This window comes from Brachyistius frenatus, unplaced genomic scaffold (assembly GCF_029030835.1).
Source record: "Brachyistius frenatus isolate BFR_SWC_R1_liver_20210118 unplaced genomic scaffold, ASM2903083v1 Contig_19, whole genome shotgun sequence".
NCBI classification, from domain to species: domain Eukaryota; kingdom Metazoa; phylum Chordata; class Actinopteri; family Embiotocidae; genus Brachyistius; species Brachyistius frenatus.
In genome coordinates this window covers 5,387,963-5,410,426 of record NW_027210618.1, presented here as the reverse complement: position 1 = coordinate 5,410,426, position 22,464 = coordinate 5,387,963, and the positions used below count along the sequence as shown (strand labels likewise).

The following is a 22,464-nucleotide window of genomic DNA, read 5'->3' as shown; positions in this document are numbered from 1 at the left end:
AGGAGTTACGCAAGACTTGCATTCATATTGGTGTGGCCTTCAGTGACAAAATCTAAAGTTTTTGAGTGGTTTTAAAGCAGCCAGCTGTACTGCTTCTGGTCAGGTAAGATCCATTTTACACTGCAGTAGCTGTACAGATAATTGTTACCCTGCTAAGTTTTTTGGGGGGGAGGTTTTTACATGTACAAATAACAGCTAAATATATCTAATAATAATGGTTGATTAAATGTAAGAAAATGTGGGTTTTTTTTGTTAGATTATATATTTAATCAGTGAATTACTGTTTATAAAGTCACACAACATATAACTAAATTGGGTCCCAGTCACTTCCCTTTAAACGCAGACAAAAACACACATTCAAACACAAAAACCACACCTGAAAATACACACAAACCATCCTCCACTCACAGTATCACACCTCAGACTAACATCGATGGCTCTGCCTACTTTGAGCTTCGGCCAAACCGTCGTGTTTCACCACAGCGTCTGTGTGCCAAACTGCTTGCATTGCTGTGGATGACTAAACCCTTTCCTCACTGTCACACCACAACAAACACTTGACCCCAAGATAAACACAGTCACTACATTTTGTCAAAACATGTGCCTATGATCTCCTCAGGGCAGCAGGGTTCAAAGATATCACATTGAATCTGCACACATTCAGGTTTGTGGCAGAAAAACAGCTCACTTCTCCAAACAGACAACAGCATATATGAAAACAAAAAAAGTTGCAATGAGTAAGTAAGTATAGGATTTAAGTGACTCTTGAATGTGTGTGTGATTAGTGCTGCCAGATGTGCCAGCTCATGCATCTGAGAGTATAATCATACATTTTCCATCCATCTGTTCTTATGAGTTTTCTGCGCATGATTAAAAACCATGAAAATGTGAATGCCAGAAATTCCAAAATGCCCAAATTTAAAGTAAAAAAAACAACAGCCTCACACTTATTTCTATTCGGTTTTGGTAACAAAATCTGTGAAGGTACGAGGTGTGCAGACATTTTTATCTTTTTTAATTGAACATATTTTGCAACCAGCACCTTCATGTTTTGTTGTAGTGTACAGTCGTTTCAGAAAGTTTCAGAAGAATATTAAATAATGAAAAAGTTGTTGCAGAAGGGATGGCTTTACATCTTTTTGTCCTCATCTTGTCATGTTTGTGACAGGGAGGAGATTGAAAGAGAGTAAAAAAAAAAAAAAGCTCAGTTTTATTAAGAAGGATATCAGTGAACAATAAAATAATGAAGATTAAGTGAGCAAATAATCAAAGAACTGAAATTAACCTTTAAATTTCACCTGTTTGACAGATTTGTCCGGCAAGAGCTCAGTATTGAATGCATTCATTCTGGGCCCATTCCCAGATGCTTATGTGCATAACTGAGACATGATGTAGTTAAAAAGAGTTAAATGAAATAAACATGAATATACTGTACACTGCGAGCTGAAGTGTATTCGTGAACATTAATAAACGTTCCAGTGGATAAAAGGTCATCAGTTTTTTTTACCCTAAAAATAACTGCGACTGAACAAATAGGTTCAGGTTGTTGTGTGAGGAGACACAGAGCAACAGTTGTGTTTGTGTATTTAGGTCAGCCAGACGGGTGTCATTTCAGCCATCAAGAAATGAAACGCTTGAATTCAATCAGAGCATTTCTTTAGTCAGGACGCAGCTGTACGAACAGAGACAGTGTGCATGAGTGTGTGTGTGTGTGTGTGTGTGTGTGTGTGTGTGTGTGTGTGTGTGTGTGTGTGTGTGTGTGTGTGTGTGTGTGTGTGTGTGTGTGTGTGTGTGTGTGTGTGTGTGTGTGTGTGTGTGTGTGTGTGGTCATGGATCTACTGGAACATGCTATTTATGCACATTTTCTGTGCCTTTAAGTAATACACAATAAATCAATCCGTCTATAGGACAGGCATACTTTTGTCTCGCAGGATCTGTCTCCATTACTGTGTATTTAAGTTGCAGGAGTGTGGTCGAGGTGGATGGTGGGCAACAAGACTTTTTCTGTAGACCCTTAGTTTCTATCCAGACCCCAGTCTGTGTATGGTTTGGACAATAACAGTATGTTAGTTAGGGTTAGTGAAAGATCAGTTAAAGGTTAAAATTTTGTGCCTCAAGTCACTGTAGACATTTGTTAACCAATGTGCTGCCTAATCATAAGAAGTTCAATAATGTTGTAGTCACTGCAAGTGACAGTCGGATATGATTGTCTAAAAGCAAATAAACTACATTGTCACGGTTACGTTCAGTATGAAAAGTTTGGCATCTAGCTGTTTGTTAAATTACGATATTTCCTCGTTAGATTAATTTAAAAAACATCTGATTGGTACATTTCCTCCAAAAGGAGATTCTATTTTGCAAATTAGTTTTCTATTAATATAATTACTGGGAGAATGTGTTGCCTCCATGCATGCCTCACCAATAAAATTGTTATGTTGACATATCAATATATACAGTATATGTGACAGGATGGCAGAGGATAAATCTGTACAGCACATCAAAGGAAGTGGAGCTTGGGAGACCGGCAGGGCAGCAAGTGCCCTTGAAAGTATTTTATTTTACTCTTTAAATATTTTGTTGTTGTTGTTGTTGTTGCCTTTTCCTCGTGATATAATCCAAGAGAAAACTCAGAGCCTGTCAAAGTTAGCATTTCTTCCTCATTAAGTTGTGCTCTAATATGGTGATGATGTGAGTGCCAGGAAAGAAAAATGAGCCCTTTGTAAGTGGGAGAAATAAAACTTTACACAACATGAACAGACTGATCCTATGCTTATCTTTTCTTGTTTTTAGTTGACAGCACAGGAAACCTTTTTTTTTTTTTTAAATTTAAATAAACAAATATAATGAGGAAAATGATCTAAGACTTCCATTTTAAGATTCACACTGAAAACTGAAAGTGATGCAAAGATATAGATATAGAAGCAGATATAACTTTCACATATATTAGTCAGATTCACAGACTTTTCTCTCAAACCTAAAAGTTGGAGAGCCTTCTGGTCTAATAAAACAATTTTATTTCTGCATTATCTGGTACAATTATGAATTTTAATCAGTTGCGTAACAGATGCCCTTTTATTTCTTTAAGGCAATAAATAAGATGCATCTGCCGTTTCTCTGTGAAAGTCGTGCGAGTATCTGTGCAGATGGAGGCGGTCCAGTATGAAGAGAGAGAAGTCAGAACCGACAGGCAAAGTCAATGTCTGTGCTGTTCTGCTGCAGAGGGCTCTCTATAGTCCCTTTTTTCCACTTTCCACAGAGGAAATACTTGCCATTTCAGCGGGAGACGATCACAAACGGTTTCTCTCACTGAGAGCAGCTTGACTGCACAGACGTTAATGACTAATGTTACGGCAAAAACAGAATTTGCTGTGGTACCCATGACAGAAAGTGTTTCTCTCTGTCAATATATTCATTTTTCAAAGTCACATGTTTTCCACCACTATTTATTAATTATCTTTTATTTAACCAGTGTTAGCAGGTTTTAAACATCGAAAACACTGACATATGATAGAAGAAATTGCGTTTCTGTGTTATGAGTTGGGTAGTCATGGTAACAAAACACTACATTAAATCTAGAAAGTGTTATGCATTAAGGTTAGAGTGATATCAGACTGGCATTGTTTTTTTGTAATCTCTTTTTGTAAACAAATCAGTCAGCACCACCGATTAAGGCTCTACACATTCACTGTTCCAATACATCACAGCAGACAAGGTCCTCTTGTAACAACAGCCGTATATGTATAAAATATAGAAAGTCTCACAAAAAAAGTAACAAAAAAACCCTGAATGATAACTGTAAAAGTAAATTAAAAAAACAACACTAATCTACATATTTTCTAATGCTGAAAAAAACATAGTATCCTTTATCTTACCTAAAAATATGTTTCATATAAAATAATTATGCAAATGATGATTTGATGATCATGATGGAGGTGAGAGAGTTAATTTCATACAGTATTCACGGTACTTAATATGTAAATAATCAATATTCACCCCAACTACAGATATCTGTATGAAACTCTGAACTACTTCTAAACAGGACACTTTGATCTGATGCTTAACAAACAAAATATACAATAAGACATGAAGAGAATGAGGCAGAAAATGTGCAGGGTTTGGATCATATCATTAAAAATGATGACGTGCTTTTTATTCCCTCCTGCTGCAGCCGCTAAGTAAAATGTTAACGTAGGGTCCCCCCACAATGCTGCTATTTTCACGTCTGAATACGAGAGCAGGTCGAGAACACATTTGCCTCTGTGCAATTTATAGCTTCATAAACGCTATTTGCTGATGCGGACAGAAATATTGGAGCAAGAGCCTCTCCCCTCATCTGCACCCTTTAATCAAAGATACAATTACAACCTGTGGTGTTTAAAGCTGCCTTCAATGTTGGAAAGGTGGGCCGGGCGACCATTTACTCTGTTGCTTTCATATGCAGAAACATGCTAAAAGTATACACAGGGAGGAAAGAATTATAGCATATCTGACCGTTTCTTACCCTTGAATTTGGCTGTGAACATACCATTTGCTTGCTTTATAACACTGTTCATCTTTGGGTGAACCAAAGACAAAAAATAGATATTGCACAGATGCTGAGGATCTCCAGGTTTCAGAAAAGTACTAATTGTGAGAGAAATAGGCTTTCTTTCTTTCTTTCTTTCTTTCTTTCTTTCTTTCTTTCTTTGAGTCATCCTTCCTCTTTTTCTTCCTTCAGAAGGCCTCACTGAAGCAGGAACAGTGTTTGTCTGCATCCAACACAGTCTCACATTAAAACTGTAATAGCTACGTGGTCTACAGAGCAAAATATATTAGTCTCACAGTAACGGCTCTAAAATCATGAGATGCCTACATTTTTCTTGGCCAATTCTTTTCTATTGGACAGTTGCGTCACGTCACTGCCCAACCTGTTCCAATTCAAACCACAAAAGCAAATGATTACCGTCAGGAAAAGATCATGGTTTGGCTTATTTACCGAAGCAAAATTACTTCCGTAAATAAGTTAAATTTAATTCAATTGAAAACTAATTTCGCAAATATTAAGATGTCTTGGACATTTACTTACTTACTTACTTACCCACATTTTTACTATCTTACAGACTTCAACATTGCTCACCTTGGTAAAACCATCAGACCACCGCCAATCTTAGATGTTGTCACTCTTTTTACGCCAACATCTGACTCTTCGACAATCCTGTCCCAACTATAGGCATCTCACAGTTTGTGAGAGTAGCATGTTTTGCACTTTGGACCAGCGTTGCTACATCTTGTGATGTGAGAGTGGATCACTGCATCCACTGTTTAAATGTACTGTAAATTAAGTTGTACATGTAGATCCTGGCCTTGATCTGGATACTTTCTCGTCAACTCTTACCTTTAACCTCCCCCAGCAGTTCGTTGGCGTTCAGGCAGTCGACGCGCTCCTTCCAATCCTTAGAGAGGAGCCTCTCCATGCAAGATGGTTCTACACAAACACAGAACACAACTGCCTTCATTTTTTTGTGTTTTTCAACACTTTTGCTAACAAGCCAACATTTGACAGTAAATGAGGTTTAACGTCAAAGAACAATTTCATGCTCTTAAAATCACAACTATTCACTTTTATGAATACTTTTATATAATATCACAGACATTTCTTGGTTGGATTTTCAAAACTGACGCATGTTCCAACTAATCTGATAATAGTGCTAGTATCTTTGGAAATGCCTGACTGTTATCTACAAACACAAACTGTGACACACTGAGACTAAATGGTGAATTGAAGCAGGCAATGATAAGAGAAGAGTTGGTGGGAAAAGAGAGACAACAAGACGTTCCCAAGAATTGTTAAATTTCTATAAATAAGGAGAACAAGGAACCATTTCCTCCTGATTCTTCTCCAAAAAAACAAAAAACATCTGCAGCAGTTATCCAGCTGACCAAATGAGAATGTTTGCATTGTTCAGAGATTGGGTCTTATTTGTGTCTGTGTTCTTTCTCACAATGTGTCTCATAGCCTCGGGATAATAGACATCATAGACACGTGGTCTCATAAGATTCATAAGGTCCCATTTGTTCAATTGGAGTCCTGCTGTAAACTTTACTTAAACAATGGGAACTTTTCAATTCTTCACCGTACAGACAGTAGAGAGGCAAACAGAGGGAGACGGACATCTGCACATGTGCAAGGTGGAGTGTTTGTGCGTGAAAGAAAGTCAAACACGTAAATAGTAAAGTATGCACACGTCAGGAATCAGGGACGTCTTTGGTTTCTATTTAATGCCACATTCAGCTGGTTTTTACTCCACTACATCTATTCGACAAGCATACTGTAGTTGCCAGTACATTTTCAGGTTAGGATTTTACGTACAAAATATATGACTTTATAAAATATGATGAATTGTTATAGATTACTAACCATCTGGTAATGAAGCTGGTAATATCAACTCCCTGTCAACCAGCTACAACATCTTGATGCTGCCCAGTTTTACATCGGAAATGATATTCCCTATAATATAACCATTGAAATGAAATTTAAATTGACAAGGCACATAACATTACATAATAGGTACTTATTTTTCTCTTAGTGTAACATTTTAATAGATCATGGTTGTGTCTGCCTCTACTGTGAAAGATTGAAGTTACACATTTACAGGAAATAATGCAAGCACAGTGCATGACAGGGACTGTTCTCCCATTAAAAAAAAAAAAAAAACGGCCCCTAATATAAGCTTCTTACGTCTAACAGTTACATTGCGACAGTGCCCTTAGTGGCTGTAGTGATTATAACTAACATGGTTTGTTGTTTGTAAGCCCATGGTTTGTTTAGGTGTGCTGTAAACAGAGTTATGAGTTGCTACTGCTACTGTTACCACCAGTAACCAGGTTACAGCGAGTCAACCAAGACTGAAATCTGGTAGATTCCTTCCCCCTCCACATTCACGAATACACCTGTAGGAATTTGTCTGCATGTGAAACTGCTTCCTTGTATTTGTGTGCAAGTTCACACACACCTTCAACCTCCTGAGTTTGTGTGTATACTCTGGTTTTCATGCCAGTGGACGCGCCACAGATGGTGTCACGGTCATGCAGGGCCCCATGCCGAAGCCTCAGTCACCAAGGACATAAAAATAAAAATAAAAGTAAATACCACACACATATACACAGGAAAAAAAGGACACATTCTTGGGCGCTGCGTGGAAAATATGCCCCTGAGGGCTTGTCTGATTTAGAATGGTTAAGTCAGACAATAGTTCATTTGTGGTGCCTTTATCCTGACAAAAGGCGCTATAGGCATTCATAAGGGCACATGGTCTATTGTGAGTGGCTTAATGTTTAGTTTGTGCGTATGGGCCCTTTGTGTGGTCATGAGATGTTGTCTGCCGGCCGAGCACAACTTCCTCATTGAGTCCATTAAAGCCTTGCATGTTTACAGTCGGATTATGATTGTTGTAAATAAGCTAATGCAGCCGTCCAGATCACATGGGATCAATGTAAACAAAGGAGGGGACAATGGCGGTGAGGGAGGGTGGCAGACAGCTATAAGACAAAGATACAATTTAAAAGCTGTAGCAATTTCTGATGGTGATTACCCATATTTGGGACAGAACAGCGGGTAATTCCAGACAGATGGTCCATGTTGCCGTGATATAATGCAATTAATACCATTTCCACTCCCTCAGGACAACGGAATCCACCTGATTTTTCACAGATTTACAGGACAAGTGGCTCCACAGGATTTGTATGTGTGTATCAATGAAAGATATTTACAGCTGGTAGAGGAGGGGAAGCTGTAGAACATGGTCAGGATGAGAGGGTTTTTTTCTCATCACAAGACCGAAAGACGCTGGTGTGTACTCGTTCATAGGGGCCTCATATCAAACAACATCACGGAGCACAATTTATGGGAGCACTCAGAGAGGAAAATACAATCTGTAACTCCAAGACGCATCTGTATAAGTCAACCATGTGTATACTGATGCACAATTTACACCCCTTACCGATAAACAGATCAGATGAGGAGACAGTGGGGGTTGGGAGGGGAAGTGGGAAAGGAAAAGAAGAGAGGAATGAGAGGGAGACATTTTACCCTAGATGGCTCTCTATCTGTCGCCGCAATTGAGTCAGGGTTAAAGAGCTGTTTAGATTGTAGAGTGGATAAAAATTCCATGTTGTCCGAACACTGGATTCTTTATCAAGTACGGGAGAAATGCAGAAGATGGATGGGTTAGGGAGAGGAGGGAGAGGGGGGATTAATGAGGTGAGGAAGTAAGGAAAGTAACAAGAAAAGAAAAAAGAGGCAGAGACATTGGAAAGGTGGGAGGTAGGACAGACAATGACGATGCTCAATGTTGAGTTGAGGAGGATGAAGGTGCTTGTTTCAGCTCTCATGAATTAAAAATTTGGAAGAATGAGAGTTTACAAAATTGAGAGAAAAAGAGAAAGAAATAATGAAAGGGAAAATTAAGAGAAAAGAGGAGAGCAAGAAACAGTAAAATTGAAAAAGCTCTTGTAAAACCTCACTGATCTCCAAAATACTGCTTTATTCTTCTGTAGACAAGTTTTTCTAAAATCTTAACACTGAGATTAGTTTTGTTATTTTTTGTAAACCAGACGCTTTTAACAACAGGGCGAAACAACAAAGAGAGAATGGAGGACAGGATAAATGAGCTGTAAAATTAAGCGAAGGAGGGACAGAAAAAAGGTGAAGGAGATAAGAGGTGGATAAAGAGACAGAGTCGCAGTAAATCAATGCGGAGGCAGCCAGCGAGCTGGCGAGTGTTTAGGGTAAACACACTTTTATCACCTGTCCCCACGCCAACCTGCCAAGAGACAGTGTTTTGGGTGTTTTACATGAGCCACAGGCAACTTACTGTGTGTTTTACTGTGTGTGAGTGTGTGTGTGGGGCAGGCAAGCATCAACAGTCCCAAACAGCCACTGCCAAGAAATACACAGCATGCCACAGGCCTCTACCAAGACTGAATCCCTCCTTTTTCCCTCTTTCTGTCTTTTTATCCTCCTGTTTCCATGTGTTTGGATGTTTCTCATGGAACAATTTTTACAGAAAAATGAAGTCGTAGTAGATAGCTTCAGTTTTTCACAGCATAGGGTAGATGCAGGCATGCTAGGTAATAAAAATGTATATTATGGCCACCAGTTTTACCTATCTGAACTGTGATTTTTAAAAATCAACATTTTATGCTCATTGGTATTTCAGATGGCGCTGAATACTACAACGCCCATGATTCTTAGCTCAGTTCAGCTTGCCAGTCAGCAGCTCAAATCAGAGCTGTGGCAGTGTCATTTTTACGTGCCAAAATCATCTCAGATTCTGAAAGTGACCTGATGTAACCTGCTGAAGGTTTCATCTGTGTAAACAGACTTTCAGCAAGGTGATTGGATATTTTCTTACAGTAAAGTTTAAAAATGTCATTTTTAGGAAAGCTTGTGTCACTAAGCAACTGAAGTGTGAAAATGTGGAAAATGTCTGTCACACCTTCGATGGAACATTGATTGTATGGACATTAACTGCATGTATTCTTCATTGTTTGTCTTCAGATTACAGTGGGAAAATATAACTAAATAATAATAATAAAACTTGTTTTTGGACATGCTGTAGGTAGAAAAAGGCATTTCAAATTTGTGTTTTATATTCAATAACATTTCATAACTCTCTCTCTCTCTCTCTCTCTCTCTCTCTCTCACACACACACACACACACACACACACACACACACACACACACACACACACACACACACACACACACACACACACACACACACACACACACACACACACACACACACACACCACACTTTGTACTGAGCCAGAGCTCAGGAGTCTGCAGTTGAACGCCAAGGTAAAGAGAGAAAGAAAGAAAAAACATTAATCTGAAAAATTAGTTAATGTTAAAAATAATAAAGGCCAATGTTCTAGTGGGTGCCTGATGTTTGCGTAACACACCCAAGGCTGAAAAAACAATTTTGTGTCTTCACTTCGCTACCGAACATGTGTAAATGGAAGCTGACAGCTACACTTTGCACTTCCAAATTTATGTCAGTGGTGTGACTTCAGCTGCAGACCTCACAGCAGAGGGAGAGGAAAGAAAGAAAGAAAGAAAGAAAGAAAGAAAGAAAGAAAGAAAGAAAGAAAGAAAGAAAGAAAGAAAGAAAGAAAGAAAGAAAGAAAGAAAGAAAGAAAGAAAGAAAGAAAGAAAGAAAGAAAGAAAGAAAGAAAGAAAGAAAGAAAGAAAGAAAGAAAGAAAGAAAGAAAGAAAGAAAGAAAGATAATGCAGGCTAGAATAAACAAAGACATGGAAATGAATAATGATACAATAATTTTAAAGGAAAACAGAAGAGTGAGAAGAAGAGAAGGAGACAAATAGGAGGAAAGACAGAGATGGAGGCAGAGCGAACGATAGAATGAAAGAGAGACATAGAGCACAAGAGCCACAGAGAGAGCAGCTGTCCTAACAGCTGGCCAGCAGGATTGATGTCTCTGTGAAATAAAACTCAACATATGTCCAAACATGAGGAGACAGGCCAGCCAGGAGGAGGAAACACACACACAAACATACACACACACACACACACACACATAGATATGAGAACACCGCTACACTCTGAGGCACTTAAACATACATGCTCACCGCACACACTGATTAAAGAATGCCAGTGCACTGCTGAGAAGTTTAATTGCACAGAGGGGGTATAGAACACACACACAATTGCAATGGCCTCGCGCTGCTCGCTCAGTGTTGTAAAACCATTAAACTGCAGAGTGGTTAGCCTGGCTGCGTGTTAGCACGGTGTCCGTTTCACACACACTATTTTCATCTGTCAGAAGACACCCCGACTCTCTTGTCACAGAACATGGGCTGAGAAAGCAGTCTCCTGACTTGGGAGGGTGAAGCCCTAAGTTACCCTCCTAACATACATCATTCCCTTCACACACATACACACGCACACATTTTTGGGGCTTTTACTGTCCAGCGAAATGTACAATTTACCCTGAGAGGGCTACTTATTGGAGCTACATGTTAGCTTTTCATATATTGCAGCAATAATGTTGACGTTAAAGTGATGCTCTAATCCATATCGACGCAAAGCAATAAACTTTGATAAAAAGAAATGCATCTACGTTTAATTTCAATGAATGCACAACCTTCCTGTGAAGGGCTATTTGTAAATAGGGGGGGAAAAAAGTATCAGATATTACATTAAATTTAATATTTTCCTTGTTATTTTTTATATTTGTTAGTTTATTATAGAAGACAAAGACAATCCCCAAATACGGACATTGCAAAAGCAGTGATTATTAGAATTGTTGTTGATGAATTTTCTGTCTAATGACTCCCAAGCATAACGGCTTCACAAAAAAATTACACAAAAACCCACACAACTGAAAGCAGATATTTTACAATTATGCCTCCTGTCCTGATTAAAACTCTGATGCAGAAGCAGCCTATAGATCACATTAAGTCATTCATGTGTATAATTTGAATTGGTTTCGAAATCTGGGGGAAGAGATTTAATTATATTTTACTAAACTGCAGAGCATATTGAGTTAAAATACAAAATTAATTAAGGTATCTTAAAAAGGTCTAAAGCTCGGACAAAGAAAAAACAAACACGATGTCTGAAGACAGTTTTTGGATATGTAATATGTTAAGTTTTGACCTATGACCTTTAACGCAAAGACAAACTAGAAGGTAACACTGAAAGATGATACATGTTTCAGTGTTACATATAATGAGTCGCTGCACAGTGAGATTTAGGGTTGGTGAGCTGAGATTTAGGAGGTAAGATAAATCTGTGAACAGCAGCACTGCACAATGTGTTGGCAACAGGAGGGGACACAATACGCTTTCTGTGACATCAGACGTGGTACACAAGACCCAGGAGTAGCATTAAGTGGACCAAATGTCCCATTGTGCAATGTTAATGAAAGAAAGAAAAAAATGTTCTGCTTCATTATTCGTCCTACTGCAAAATGTATTTATTCTTTCTTGACCTATGACCTTGGTGGAAGGGTATTCCACCCAAGTTTCATGAAAATCGGGCCAGTAGTTAATCCTGCAGAAAAACAAACAAATACACAAACAATCAAACAAAAAAACAAAATGAAAACATAACCTCCTTGTATGAGGAATTAATTATGGAGTAATTAATGAATTCCAATATTTGACTTCACCTGAAACTTAAATGAAGTCAGTTCCCAACACAGCTGGGTGGTGTTTTGATTCACACTGGGGCAACCCATGCCAAAAATACACATAAACTTCTCCCTCCAAACAGTGTAAAGTACTTTATGTGATATAAGATGGGTGCGCTGCCAAAGGCACCGGGTCAAAATCCCGCAGCCCTGAATTAGACAAAGGATAGTGTTTCTACTGAAGGTGTGAGTTTAATACTAGAAAAGCCGGCCTGCTGATCCCCAAAGTGCAGTCAGAGAGGGCAGGCCGATCCCTGCATTACAGTGCTGCTATCAACAGGCAATGCAGCCTTAATGTTGGGAAACCGCAGGGTAAAAGTTTGTCCACCAAGCAAAGGAACCTTGTCAGAAAGTAAACACACCGCACTGATTGAGCTGCAGGATTTAAATTAAAAAAAAACCCATAGACTTAAAAAAGGCCTGATGAGAGTGGTCTAACTACCTTGACACTTTGAGCAACATTTAGACACATGGCACAATTTATCACTGGCGGATTTCATTTCTCAGCAATCACTTGTTTTAACAGGGAATAAAATATTTTCTAGATTTTTCCTCCACCTCATTTATTTATGTGAAAGGTGGAGAACCCTCCAGCAAGACTAACAAATGAGGTTTAAAAACTGCACAGGCTTGAGCATATGATGCACCACAGCAACAACAAGGTTGACTTATGGAATTTGGTTAGTAATATTTAAAGAATTTTTTTTTTAAATAAACGTAAATAATCTATTTATGAAGAGAAAATATACTTTTCTTTACAAACAATGTTTTTAATACATTTGAAACAGGCTTTTATTTTGACTGCATGGACCAAGACTGTTGTGATTCCTAAAAAAATATATATATATATATATATATATATATATATATATATATATATATATATATATATATATATATATATATATATATATAATAAATAATAATAAATAATGAATACAATTAATTAACCTGAACACACTTATTGGATCATCAGTTATCAAAAAAATGTCAATGTATTTTTTTGGATATAATATAAAGGAACCTGAACCTGAATACATAAAATTGTTTCTTTGTCAAACGCACGCTCCCAAAACACCAGTTCAAGACCCAAACTTCTGGTTCCACTTTAGGCTTAATATATGAAACCCTACCCTACTTACCACACGCACACATCGCGACAATCATACACAGAGTGAGATGTGTGGTTCAGACACAATAGAAGCGTTGTTTTGGGTTGGGCCCCCAGGGAAACTGGCGTGGGCGGGGCCCGTGGTTTAGGTAGGGGAGCCAAATATCAATGAGGAGGGCTGGCAGTGAGTTTAGGCTGAGTCGACAACCGCGCCACAGCTGACCAAAGGCGAGAAAAGAAATGTGAATCCAACATGGCCACCTGGACCCCCAACAACACCCTCCTGCCCTTCTTGTAGAAACTTTCACATCAGAAAAGGATGAGATGGAAAGAGTGAAGATAGAGTTGACAAACCTGCTCCTCATATCATCTGTACTAGGATCTACCATCACACATACTCATTACAAGTGCCATTACCATGCAGTCTTAATGAAGACTAGTGCGTCCATAAAAAGGTTTATCAATAATAAAATATCAATAATATTATAATGAATGCTATAAAATCTGTGTCATTTAATGAATTACTAGATTTTATCTTAATATTTTCATCATAGTTTAAAGCTGGGTTTACAGTTCAGAGCATGATTTCACTATTAGAAAATAAAGAAAAAAACAAAAATGGTTCAAATGGTCTTAGAATAATTCATAAAAGAAAATAATTGTTGTATTGCTAGTGGTATTTCAGTTCAGAGTCACAGATGTTTTTAATTAAAACAAGAGAAGATGACCACTAACATATCAAGAAAATAGCTAAAAATTGTCTGAAATAAAGTAACCAGATTTTGGCATATTTTTGTTTGAGGGAAAAGAAATCTTGGACAAATGCAAAGTTGACTGGAGACACAGTAAACTGTATATCAATGCCATGTGTGTGACGGTTAAGTAGAGTCAAACAGTTTTCCTCAGTTTGTAAGGCAGTGAATTAAAGTCCACATCTTTGAAGTCTTTCTTGGCTGTGACCCAGCCAATCTTTTTTTTTTTCAGGACAGTTATATCATGTTGGCCCTCACCAAATTATCAGGATAAATTTGGCATTGCACTGAAATCCTGGTAAGATAAAAAGGAGGACTTGATAAAATCACTATTTAATCTGATTCTTTTGGACGGCATTCAAAAGTGCTTTGGCAAACCACACTGCATGCGCCCGTACCATATGCTGGCTGGCCTGCAGCCAAACCGAGCAGGAGGGGGGTACCAAGCATATCCCACTGACAGTACTTGTAGTCAAGAACCACAGGCTGTGGCTGATCATTAGTAAAGAGATCCCTATCAATTACAGAGGAATAGATTGAAACCAACTACAAGAAGTCCAGAGGGAGTCAGCCCGTTGGCAGAGATGAGGAAAGCAGTGCTGACCACCAAACACAGGGGTGTGTAAAATGGATTAAAAGTTCAAGGTTAAAGAATGAAATTTATGTCTACACACACACACACACACACACACACACACACACACACACACACACACACACACACACACACACACACACACACACACACACACACACACACACACACACACACACACACACACACCATGCTGCCACATTGGCCCTAATATGACAATTTGGGAAGAGACTTTTTTCACCATCATGTTAATCCGCATGCACATACACACAGACTGCACACAATCACGGCTCAAGCTGTCAATCCCATAGAGGAAGGCAAACATAGTGCCAGAGCCAAGGCTTTATTAATTAGCCAATAAGCTTAACACTCGGGGCTGACCCAAGTTGCCTGTTAAGCTGTCATCACAACTACTTCTACCTGAGTGTATGAATCCATAAGCCCTCTCACACACACACACACACACACACACACACACACACACACACACACACACACACACACACACACACACACACACACACACACACACACACACACACACACACACACACACACACACACACACACTCCCACAGGTCAAGCACAAAGGGTTCACGGGCCTCGCTCAAGTTCGAGTTTTGGTCATGGACTACACTGTGGCTTCTTATGCAGCTTAGTTGAAAAAACCTGGAGATGACTTAACCTTCAAACAGTACTGCTGACAGGCCTGGACAGCTAAGCTGCTAATGCAAGAAAGTTGTTCTGTAATAAAAGAAGAATCTAATCAAAATGTGTTTTATTCCAGGTGGGATATCATTGAACTTTCGCAGTACGTAGGTGTTGCCACTCATTATGTAGAGGAACGCTAGTTGAGGACATGTATGATTGCACATCACTCCCTACCCGCTTCTAGACCCCCTCCAGAAGAGAACATACGTTCCACAGTTTGAGTGACGGTAACAGCAGAGATGTTGAAACAGGCTTTCACCAGTGACAGAGAACAAAGCGTAGCCTGGCAGAATGTCTCTATTGTCACAGAGAAAGAGGGTTAGAGGAAGGCTTGGCCTCACTCTGACCTCCTCTTCCAGCTGGAGAAGCCATTATGTTTGGGATTGGGTGCCCAGCTTTGGGCAGGACTTTACTCAAGGCTCAGTGCAGACTCCTCCAAACTGGACAAAATAGGCTCAAGAACAGTAGCAGCAGAAGGAACTGCTAGAGGTCACAAGTGGAAGATAATGTGGAAGATAAAGCCACAGGTACGTGTGCATTTGTGATTTCACCATGGACCTTAAACTTGAGCACAGAACACATATTCAAGTTTGTATAAAAAAAATTGACAAACAGACAGAAGTCGCAGGAAGTCAAATCCAGAGTGGTGGGGAGTTTTAAGGGAGTTCTGACTTTGAGTTTTAAGGGGAAAAAAACATCCTCTGTATCATTAACACTTAAAACATATCTACAGTCAACTGTCATCAGATTTTGATTAAAATATTGTTAAATTCTGAATGGAATACTTTGTGACATCACATTTTCCCAACTAAGCCCCTCTCATTTCTCACTGAGAAGAGCAAATATACAAATAGAGAAATCTCTCATGAAATGACAGAAACGGCATTGCTTTTTTTATGCAACTAATTTAAAGATGAAACATTGGGTCAGGAAGAAATTGGGAAGTATTGGGAAGTTCAGTTAAACTGTGACAAAAATGGAATCAGTTTTAACTTTAACACTTAATTAGGACTCATTACAAGTTAAACTTTCCACAAAAATGAATCAAACAAGACAGTCATGATGCCTTATGAAAGAAAGCTGGGTTTGTTGGATCCTAGAAATGCATCGTCAACTTACCACTAATGCCAGATTAGAAGTTATGTTTTTTCCCATTTCCATATGGAGGGAGTGGCAGTTGGTGGCGTTGAGTTTTTATGAATACCTAATGTGTGGCTTGAGGTATCGACTAAATCTGCCGACTTTTTTGCAGTGGATTAAATGCCTTTTCTGAAATGATGGTCTAAAAATTTCACTGACTGATGCCTATTTAGACTGACGAGTAACAAACAGTGCTTGCTCTGCGAATGTTCAGTGGTAATGAAAAAAACACAAGTGAGCAATGTCCAATTCAGTCTATGAAGTTGTATACTATCAGACTGGAGGCCTCGGTCTATTCAGTCTATTTCATCTCAGAAAAGCAGATGTGTTGTTTGAACTTTTTAGAACATGGAAGTAAGATGTCTCAATGTTACGAGAGGATGACACAAAACACTAGTCCAGTAAGCTACATTACCTGAACTCCTAAACTGTTCACACAGTTAGAGAACCACTCTGCAGCCATACGGTGTTTGGTAATTGAGCCTGGTCTCATTTGCAAATGAAACACATGAATTGTACAGTAATTCATAAAAACTTGGGTGTAAACAGGGATTACAGTGATGTTAAAGTGTTTGCCAGACACCAGAGCTGCGCTAGGCACATTAGATGGCTGAGTAAATTGTTACGAGGCACTTTGCCCGTGCCAGACCCCGTTAACAGCAGGTGGCCCCCGGGAGGTACGACAATACGGATAATCATAATTCAGTCATCAAAACGGAGGGAGCTTGATTGCACTCCGCTGGGTTGAATGTCCATCAGACAGAATCCTAGAATGGTTTGGTTTGGCATTCAGTTATGTTTCCACTTCCGAATGTTTTCTTCCCTTTTTGTATTGAGGGTTTAAGGAGCCAAAATAAATTCAGATTATTTGATTGCGAATGAGGCACCTATCAGTGTTAAGAGATGGGTTATTGTTATTTGTCTGTTTATTCAAGGCTTTTATTTTTAATGCTCTCTATCTCTTATTTTTAGCTGCAAAATGATTAAGAATGCAGGAGCATGTCTATTCAATAGCATGTCTGGGTCCCTGCATTTTTTTTCTCTGATGTTCCCTTATCCTGGCCTTGAATATTTTATACAATCAGCCTACCAGTCTAATAAGTGCTAAGTACTTTAACAGTATAGAGAAAGCCTTTTGTGTGAAGTAAGCCTTTGTATCTAAACTTTCAAATAACACAAGCACAACTCAACATAAATGCCAAAATTGTCAAGAAAATGTCAGGCCTTCACCCTTTTGGCTTGTATGTTGTAAAAGTCCAGACAAAAAAGGCATTTTCAGCAACCAACTGCAACACAGCTACCTGACACAGTCTTAAAGAGTTCTTGATAAAGCTTTTAAAACTGAGGCTGCAGTTGCATGAAAAAAAATCTCCCACATTGCAAAGCGAGGCCATATCTATTCATTAGAATTGTCACAGGCACTCAAGGCTCTTCTGAGTAGCAGACTGCTAACAGCGTGCCGACAGGGGGTGAGCACAGCGCGAAGGCTAACAACGACATCATCCACACTTTAGCTCACAGGGGTCAGCTATGTTAGGCTAAGTGAGCGCTCAGTGGTTAATAGGGTCTGTTCCATTTGATCATACAGCCAATCTAACCTGGCAGAGTTCAGCTGACTGAGCTTTTGGAGCAGGAGGTGGAAGAGGAGGAAAGGGACAGCATTGTTTAGGCTTTAATGTGCTTGCCATTTGAGTGATGATGATCAAATCTGGCCGTGCTGTAAGAAGATTCTGTACAAACTACATGTTAAGTGTCAGTCTAGGTGAACACAGGCCACTAAAGAGTCCTAAATAAACTGAATAAGCCTGTGGAGCTTTACGCTGTGGAGCTTTACGCTGTGGAGCTTTACGCTATGCAGCGTTTGAGTCTAATTTGTGGCACACCACACCAGGCCTATTCACCAGGATACCCTTCCAGTCCTGTGTGCCTTACATTATTTTATCAAAACCCCAAAATCGGACTGCTTATGAATTTGGAATGCTTTGCCTTTACCAGTAACACACAACAAAGCTTTGATTTTGCACGTGAGCAAGGTTGCCTGTTGGAGAGGGATTCTAAAAAAAATGTGCCAGAAGTGATTTGAGAGGCTCCTGAAGTTGAAGGATTGAAGCAAGAGCAACTGCCTCCCATCACATGAGGTAAAAGAAAAATGGAAAAATACAATAATACAGTGAAGGAGTGGAAGAGGCAATTAATTGAAAAAGCCATATTCAAACGTATCAACAAAGGAGAAAAAATAAAGCGGATGTGCAGCTCGTCAGTTTTAAAGGCCACAGGAGGAGAATTCACTTACTGAAGCATTCAACCTCAGCCATCGATTGATCACCTCGTGTCATTTTGACAAAAATTATTAAGAACAAAAAGTAGAGGTCTCTGTCAATCTTCAGGAGTAGGGTCACAATAGGCTCGAAATGAACTGCATTACTGTGTTGCATGAAAGACATTTTTACAATGTGTTCAAAGATCACAGCCATTCGCATTAATGTTTACAAGGCTCAGAAAGATAAGTATTATTCATGTTACCACTGTATGATTCACTGTGGCTGGTTATATTGCACATTTATATCTCGTTTGTTTTTGTCTAAAGTGTTTGCAGCGTGATCAATGCCACTTGTTAGTCCTTGGGGATAACAGCGTTGCTAATTAGCAAATATGAGCCAAATTCAATACCCAGCTTCTTTTTTTGTTTTCTTTAGCAAAGGCTAGGAATAATGTGCAGGAAATCTGACTCATTTTGTGGAGATTGGACGAAATATCTCCTGAGTGTATTTACCATAGAACCTTTTTTTGTTGTTGGTTATGATGTATTTGTGTTTATTTGGATCCTCTGCGCCTGGGAGTTTGAGGGTTCTGTGCAGTACCTTAGCTGTTCCTGGGACTGCACTCTTCTGAACAGACGCTTAAGATTCGGGTTCTCCGGCTTCCTCCCATCATCCAAAAACATGCACCTCAGGTCAGGTTACCTGGCGCCGCGCTAGTGGCAGCCTGCTGCAGCAGCTCCCCCCTGAGAGCTTATTTGCTGTAGTGAAGAAATTTCCCCTCAGGGATTAATAAAGTGTATAAAATCAAAAATCAAATCAAAGATGTTGTAGCTGTCGTATCTTCTGGTCATAGACCCAAATGCTCCTACTGCCACTGGGACCACTGTGGACCACATCCACCTTTGATCCACTTGTTCCTGGTACTTTTCAACCTTCTCATGCTCCTTCTCCATGATGTCACTGTCAGCTGGGACTACCACATCTACCACAATGGCCCTCTTCTGTTGTCAACCACCACTATCTCTGGTTGGTTAAATCAGCATTTGTTTGTCAGTCTGGAACCTGAAGTCGCACAGGACCAAAGCTCTGTTGTCATTCGATGGTGTGTCCCATTTGGACTTGGGGACTTCTAACCCATACTCAACACAGATGTCCCCATGCACTATGCCACCCACCTCTCAGTGTACGCTGCTTCCATGTAACACCTTTCTATGTGCTGGAATGCCTCCTGAGCATCTTTACACAGTCTGCAGGTTGGGTCCTATCTGCTGTGGTAGACCACTGGCTCTATGGATCTGGTGTTTGAGGCAAGTTCTTGTGCTGCCATGATCAGTGCAGTCATTCAGGCCAGCCTTTTCCAGCCACTGGTAGTATTCCATGTTGTCAGCCACTTATTGTAGATACTCTCTGAGCAGTTCATCACGGGTGACCATTGTCCTGATGTCATCCTAATCCCCCCTATCTCCGTTGCTTGTAGAATCTGTGCAATCTAACTTCTCCTATGGAGAGTAACTTCTTACTATGGCCAGTTTACTATTCCAGTTGGATATCTGAGGGCTACCCAACATACATGTTGATGGATTGGATCGTATTCCTACCACTGGCTTCTCAGCACCTGTTTTACCTTCTGGGGCTATTTGACTGTGGCTGACCACCATGCATCCTCATCCTCGTTCCCATTGGCCTGTGGGATACCCAGGTACTTGTAGCCGTCCTGTATGTCTACTATACTGCCACATTTGACATACCATCCTAATGTCGTTGCTGTAGATCCTGGTGAGGTGACTCAGTGAATCAATGTCTAGTTCATTCCTGACATACAGCTTGATGTCATCAACATATAGGAGGTCACTGATATATACTTTATGTAGTGTATACCAATGTGTCTATATGTATACTTTGTTGTTGTTGTTGTTGTTGTTATTGTTTTATTTAATGCCATAAGTGAAAAAAAAAAAAAAAGAGTAAGAGTGGAAGAAGTCATTCAATATATGCAATTCGTTTGATAAAAGATGATTTTGTTTTAAATATGACATGCCTTGCTCCTCTAATCAAAACGCATGAAGGATTCCCTGGTCCAATAAGAGATTTGAAAACATGTACAGTTAATTAGACTGAATGACGTTTTGTTCATGTTTGGTGAAATGGATTAGTTTAGTCTCTTGAGTTTTTAATGTTGCACAGAAACAACATGCAGCCAACACAAAAATGTGTTCGGAAAACTTAATGACTAATTGAAAATGAGCAATCTTGTTACAAGCAAGGTCAGATCCGGTGGTATTTGTACTATACATGCGGTGTGGAAAAAAAGAAAGAAAAAAAGACACTTAAATCTGTCCGTGAGCATTTCCTTCCACATATGTCACCTTTGATTTGACAAGAAGATGTCACAACACTTTTGAAAACACACACACACACACACACACACACACACACACACACACACACACACACACACACACACACACACACACACACACACACACACACACACACACACACATTTTTTCTTTCAAACTACCTTCTTTGCTGTAGACAAGAGGCAAAGCTTCCCATCTTTCAACTAAAGACACTGTGCTGTATTACGCCCCAGGCTGTCCCATTCTGGCCCACTTTACTGTATCAATAACAAAGTAAAACCTCTAAATGAGAGAGATCAAGCGCTCCTCTGATATCATCACGATTACTATGTGCACATAACAGTAAAGAGGGGTGTTAGATGGTTTTAGATCTGGCTTGCTTTGGGGTGGGAAGGGGCAAGCAGAGGCATGCTGGGAGACTCCAGCGCTTTCCTGTATTAGTGGTGTAGATCAGAGGAGTAACAGAGAAAGGGAAACCTGTGTTTTCACTGATTGATATTGTGATCTAACGAGCAAAGGATCAGTCAGTTGTAATTTTAGATGTTCAAAGATCCTCTGGAGAGGATGTGTTCAGAAAAAGAAAAAGAAATATGCAGGTAAGTTTGAAGAGAAAATGAGCGAAAAGAACATGTCTATCATGGCATCAACTGATGCCATCAGTTTATTCTAATAAAGGTCCTTCAGTTCCTTTCTGTTCTTAGGGAACAATGTGCTACATGAATATACATTCTTTAGAGTTGTTTTTCTAAAATATCCTTTTTCTTGTTGTCGGTATGGTTTACCGTTGACATAAAGACCAACCCATTACTTGCTGTTTATGGCCCTCGCTTTCTAGCTCACAATGCAAACAAAGTCGGATTAGCTGAGAGCTGTTGCAACAAATTCATATTAATGTAAATGTATGTATATTTCTTTAATATCACAAAATATATCATCCTATGCTACTTTAGTGTGTAAATTCGATAACATAAAATATTTGTTATAGTTCCAACACCCATTCAATAATGGATTTTGGTTGTAACACTAAATATTTTTAAATTGGTCCACCATTATTTTAGATGGACTATATACTTGTCCGGGGGTTTATACCATTTATCTAACCTATATAAGCTAACACATTTCTTTCAAAGCCCTACAGATAAAGTCAATAATGTATGGCTGTTCAATCAAAGCAGAGCTGTTTTCTTAGACCTTGTAAAGTTATCTTCCACTTGACGACAAGTGACATTGTTAAGTGAAAGAGTGGCTGTACTTTGCAGCCTCCAGGTCTGAATGTAAGGCAAGGCTTAAAAGTAGCAATTGTGCCCCAACTCTTCCTGCAGACATTACAGACAAAAC

General features: G+C 39.3%; 1 protein-coding gene across 2 annotated transcripts in view; it reads right to left on the bottom strand.

Annotated features, from left to right (window-relative positions):
• The window catches only part of LOC138619173 (transcription factor SOX-6-like), a 118,075-nt gene that overhangs the window by 48,216 nt on the left and 47,395 nt on the right, over positions 1–22,464 (bottom strand). For both annotated transcript variants that reach the window (XM_069695465.1, XM_069695466.1), the window contains exon 5: positions 5,375–5,464. In XM_069695465.1, the coding sequence (XP_069551566.1) occupies positions 5,375–5,464 (90 nt within the window). The remainder of the gene's footprint in view (positions 1–5,374; positions 5,465–22,464) is intronic.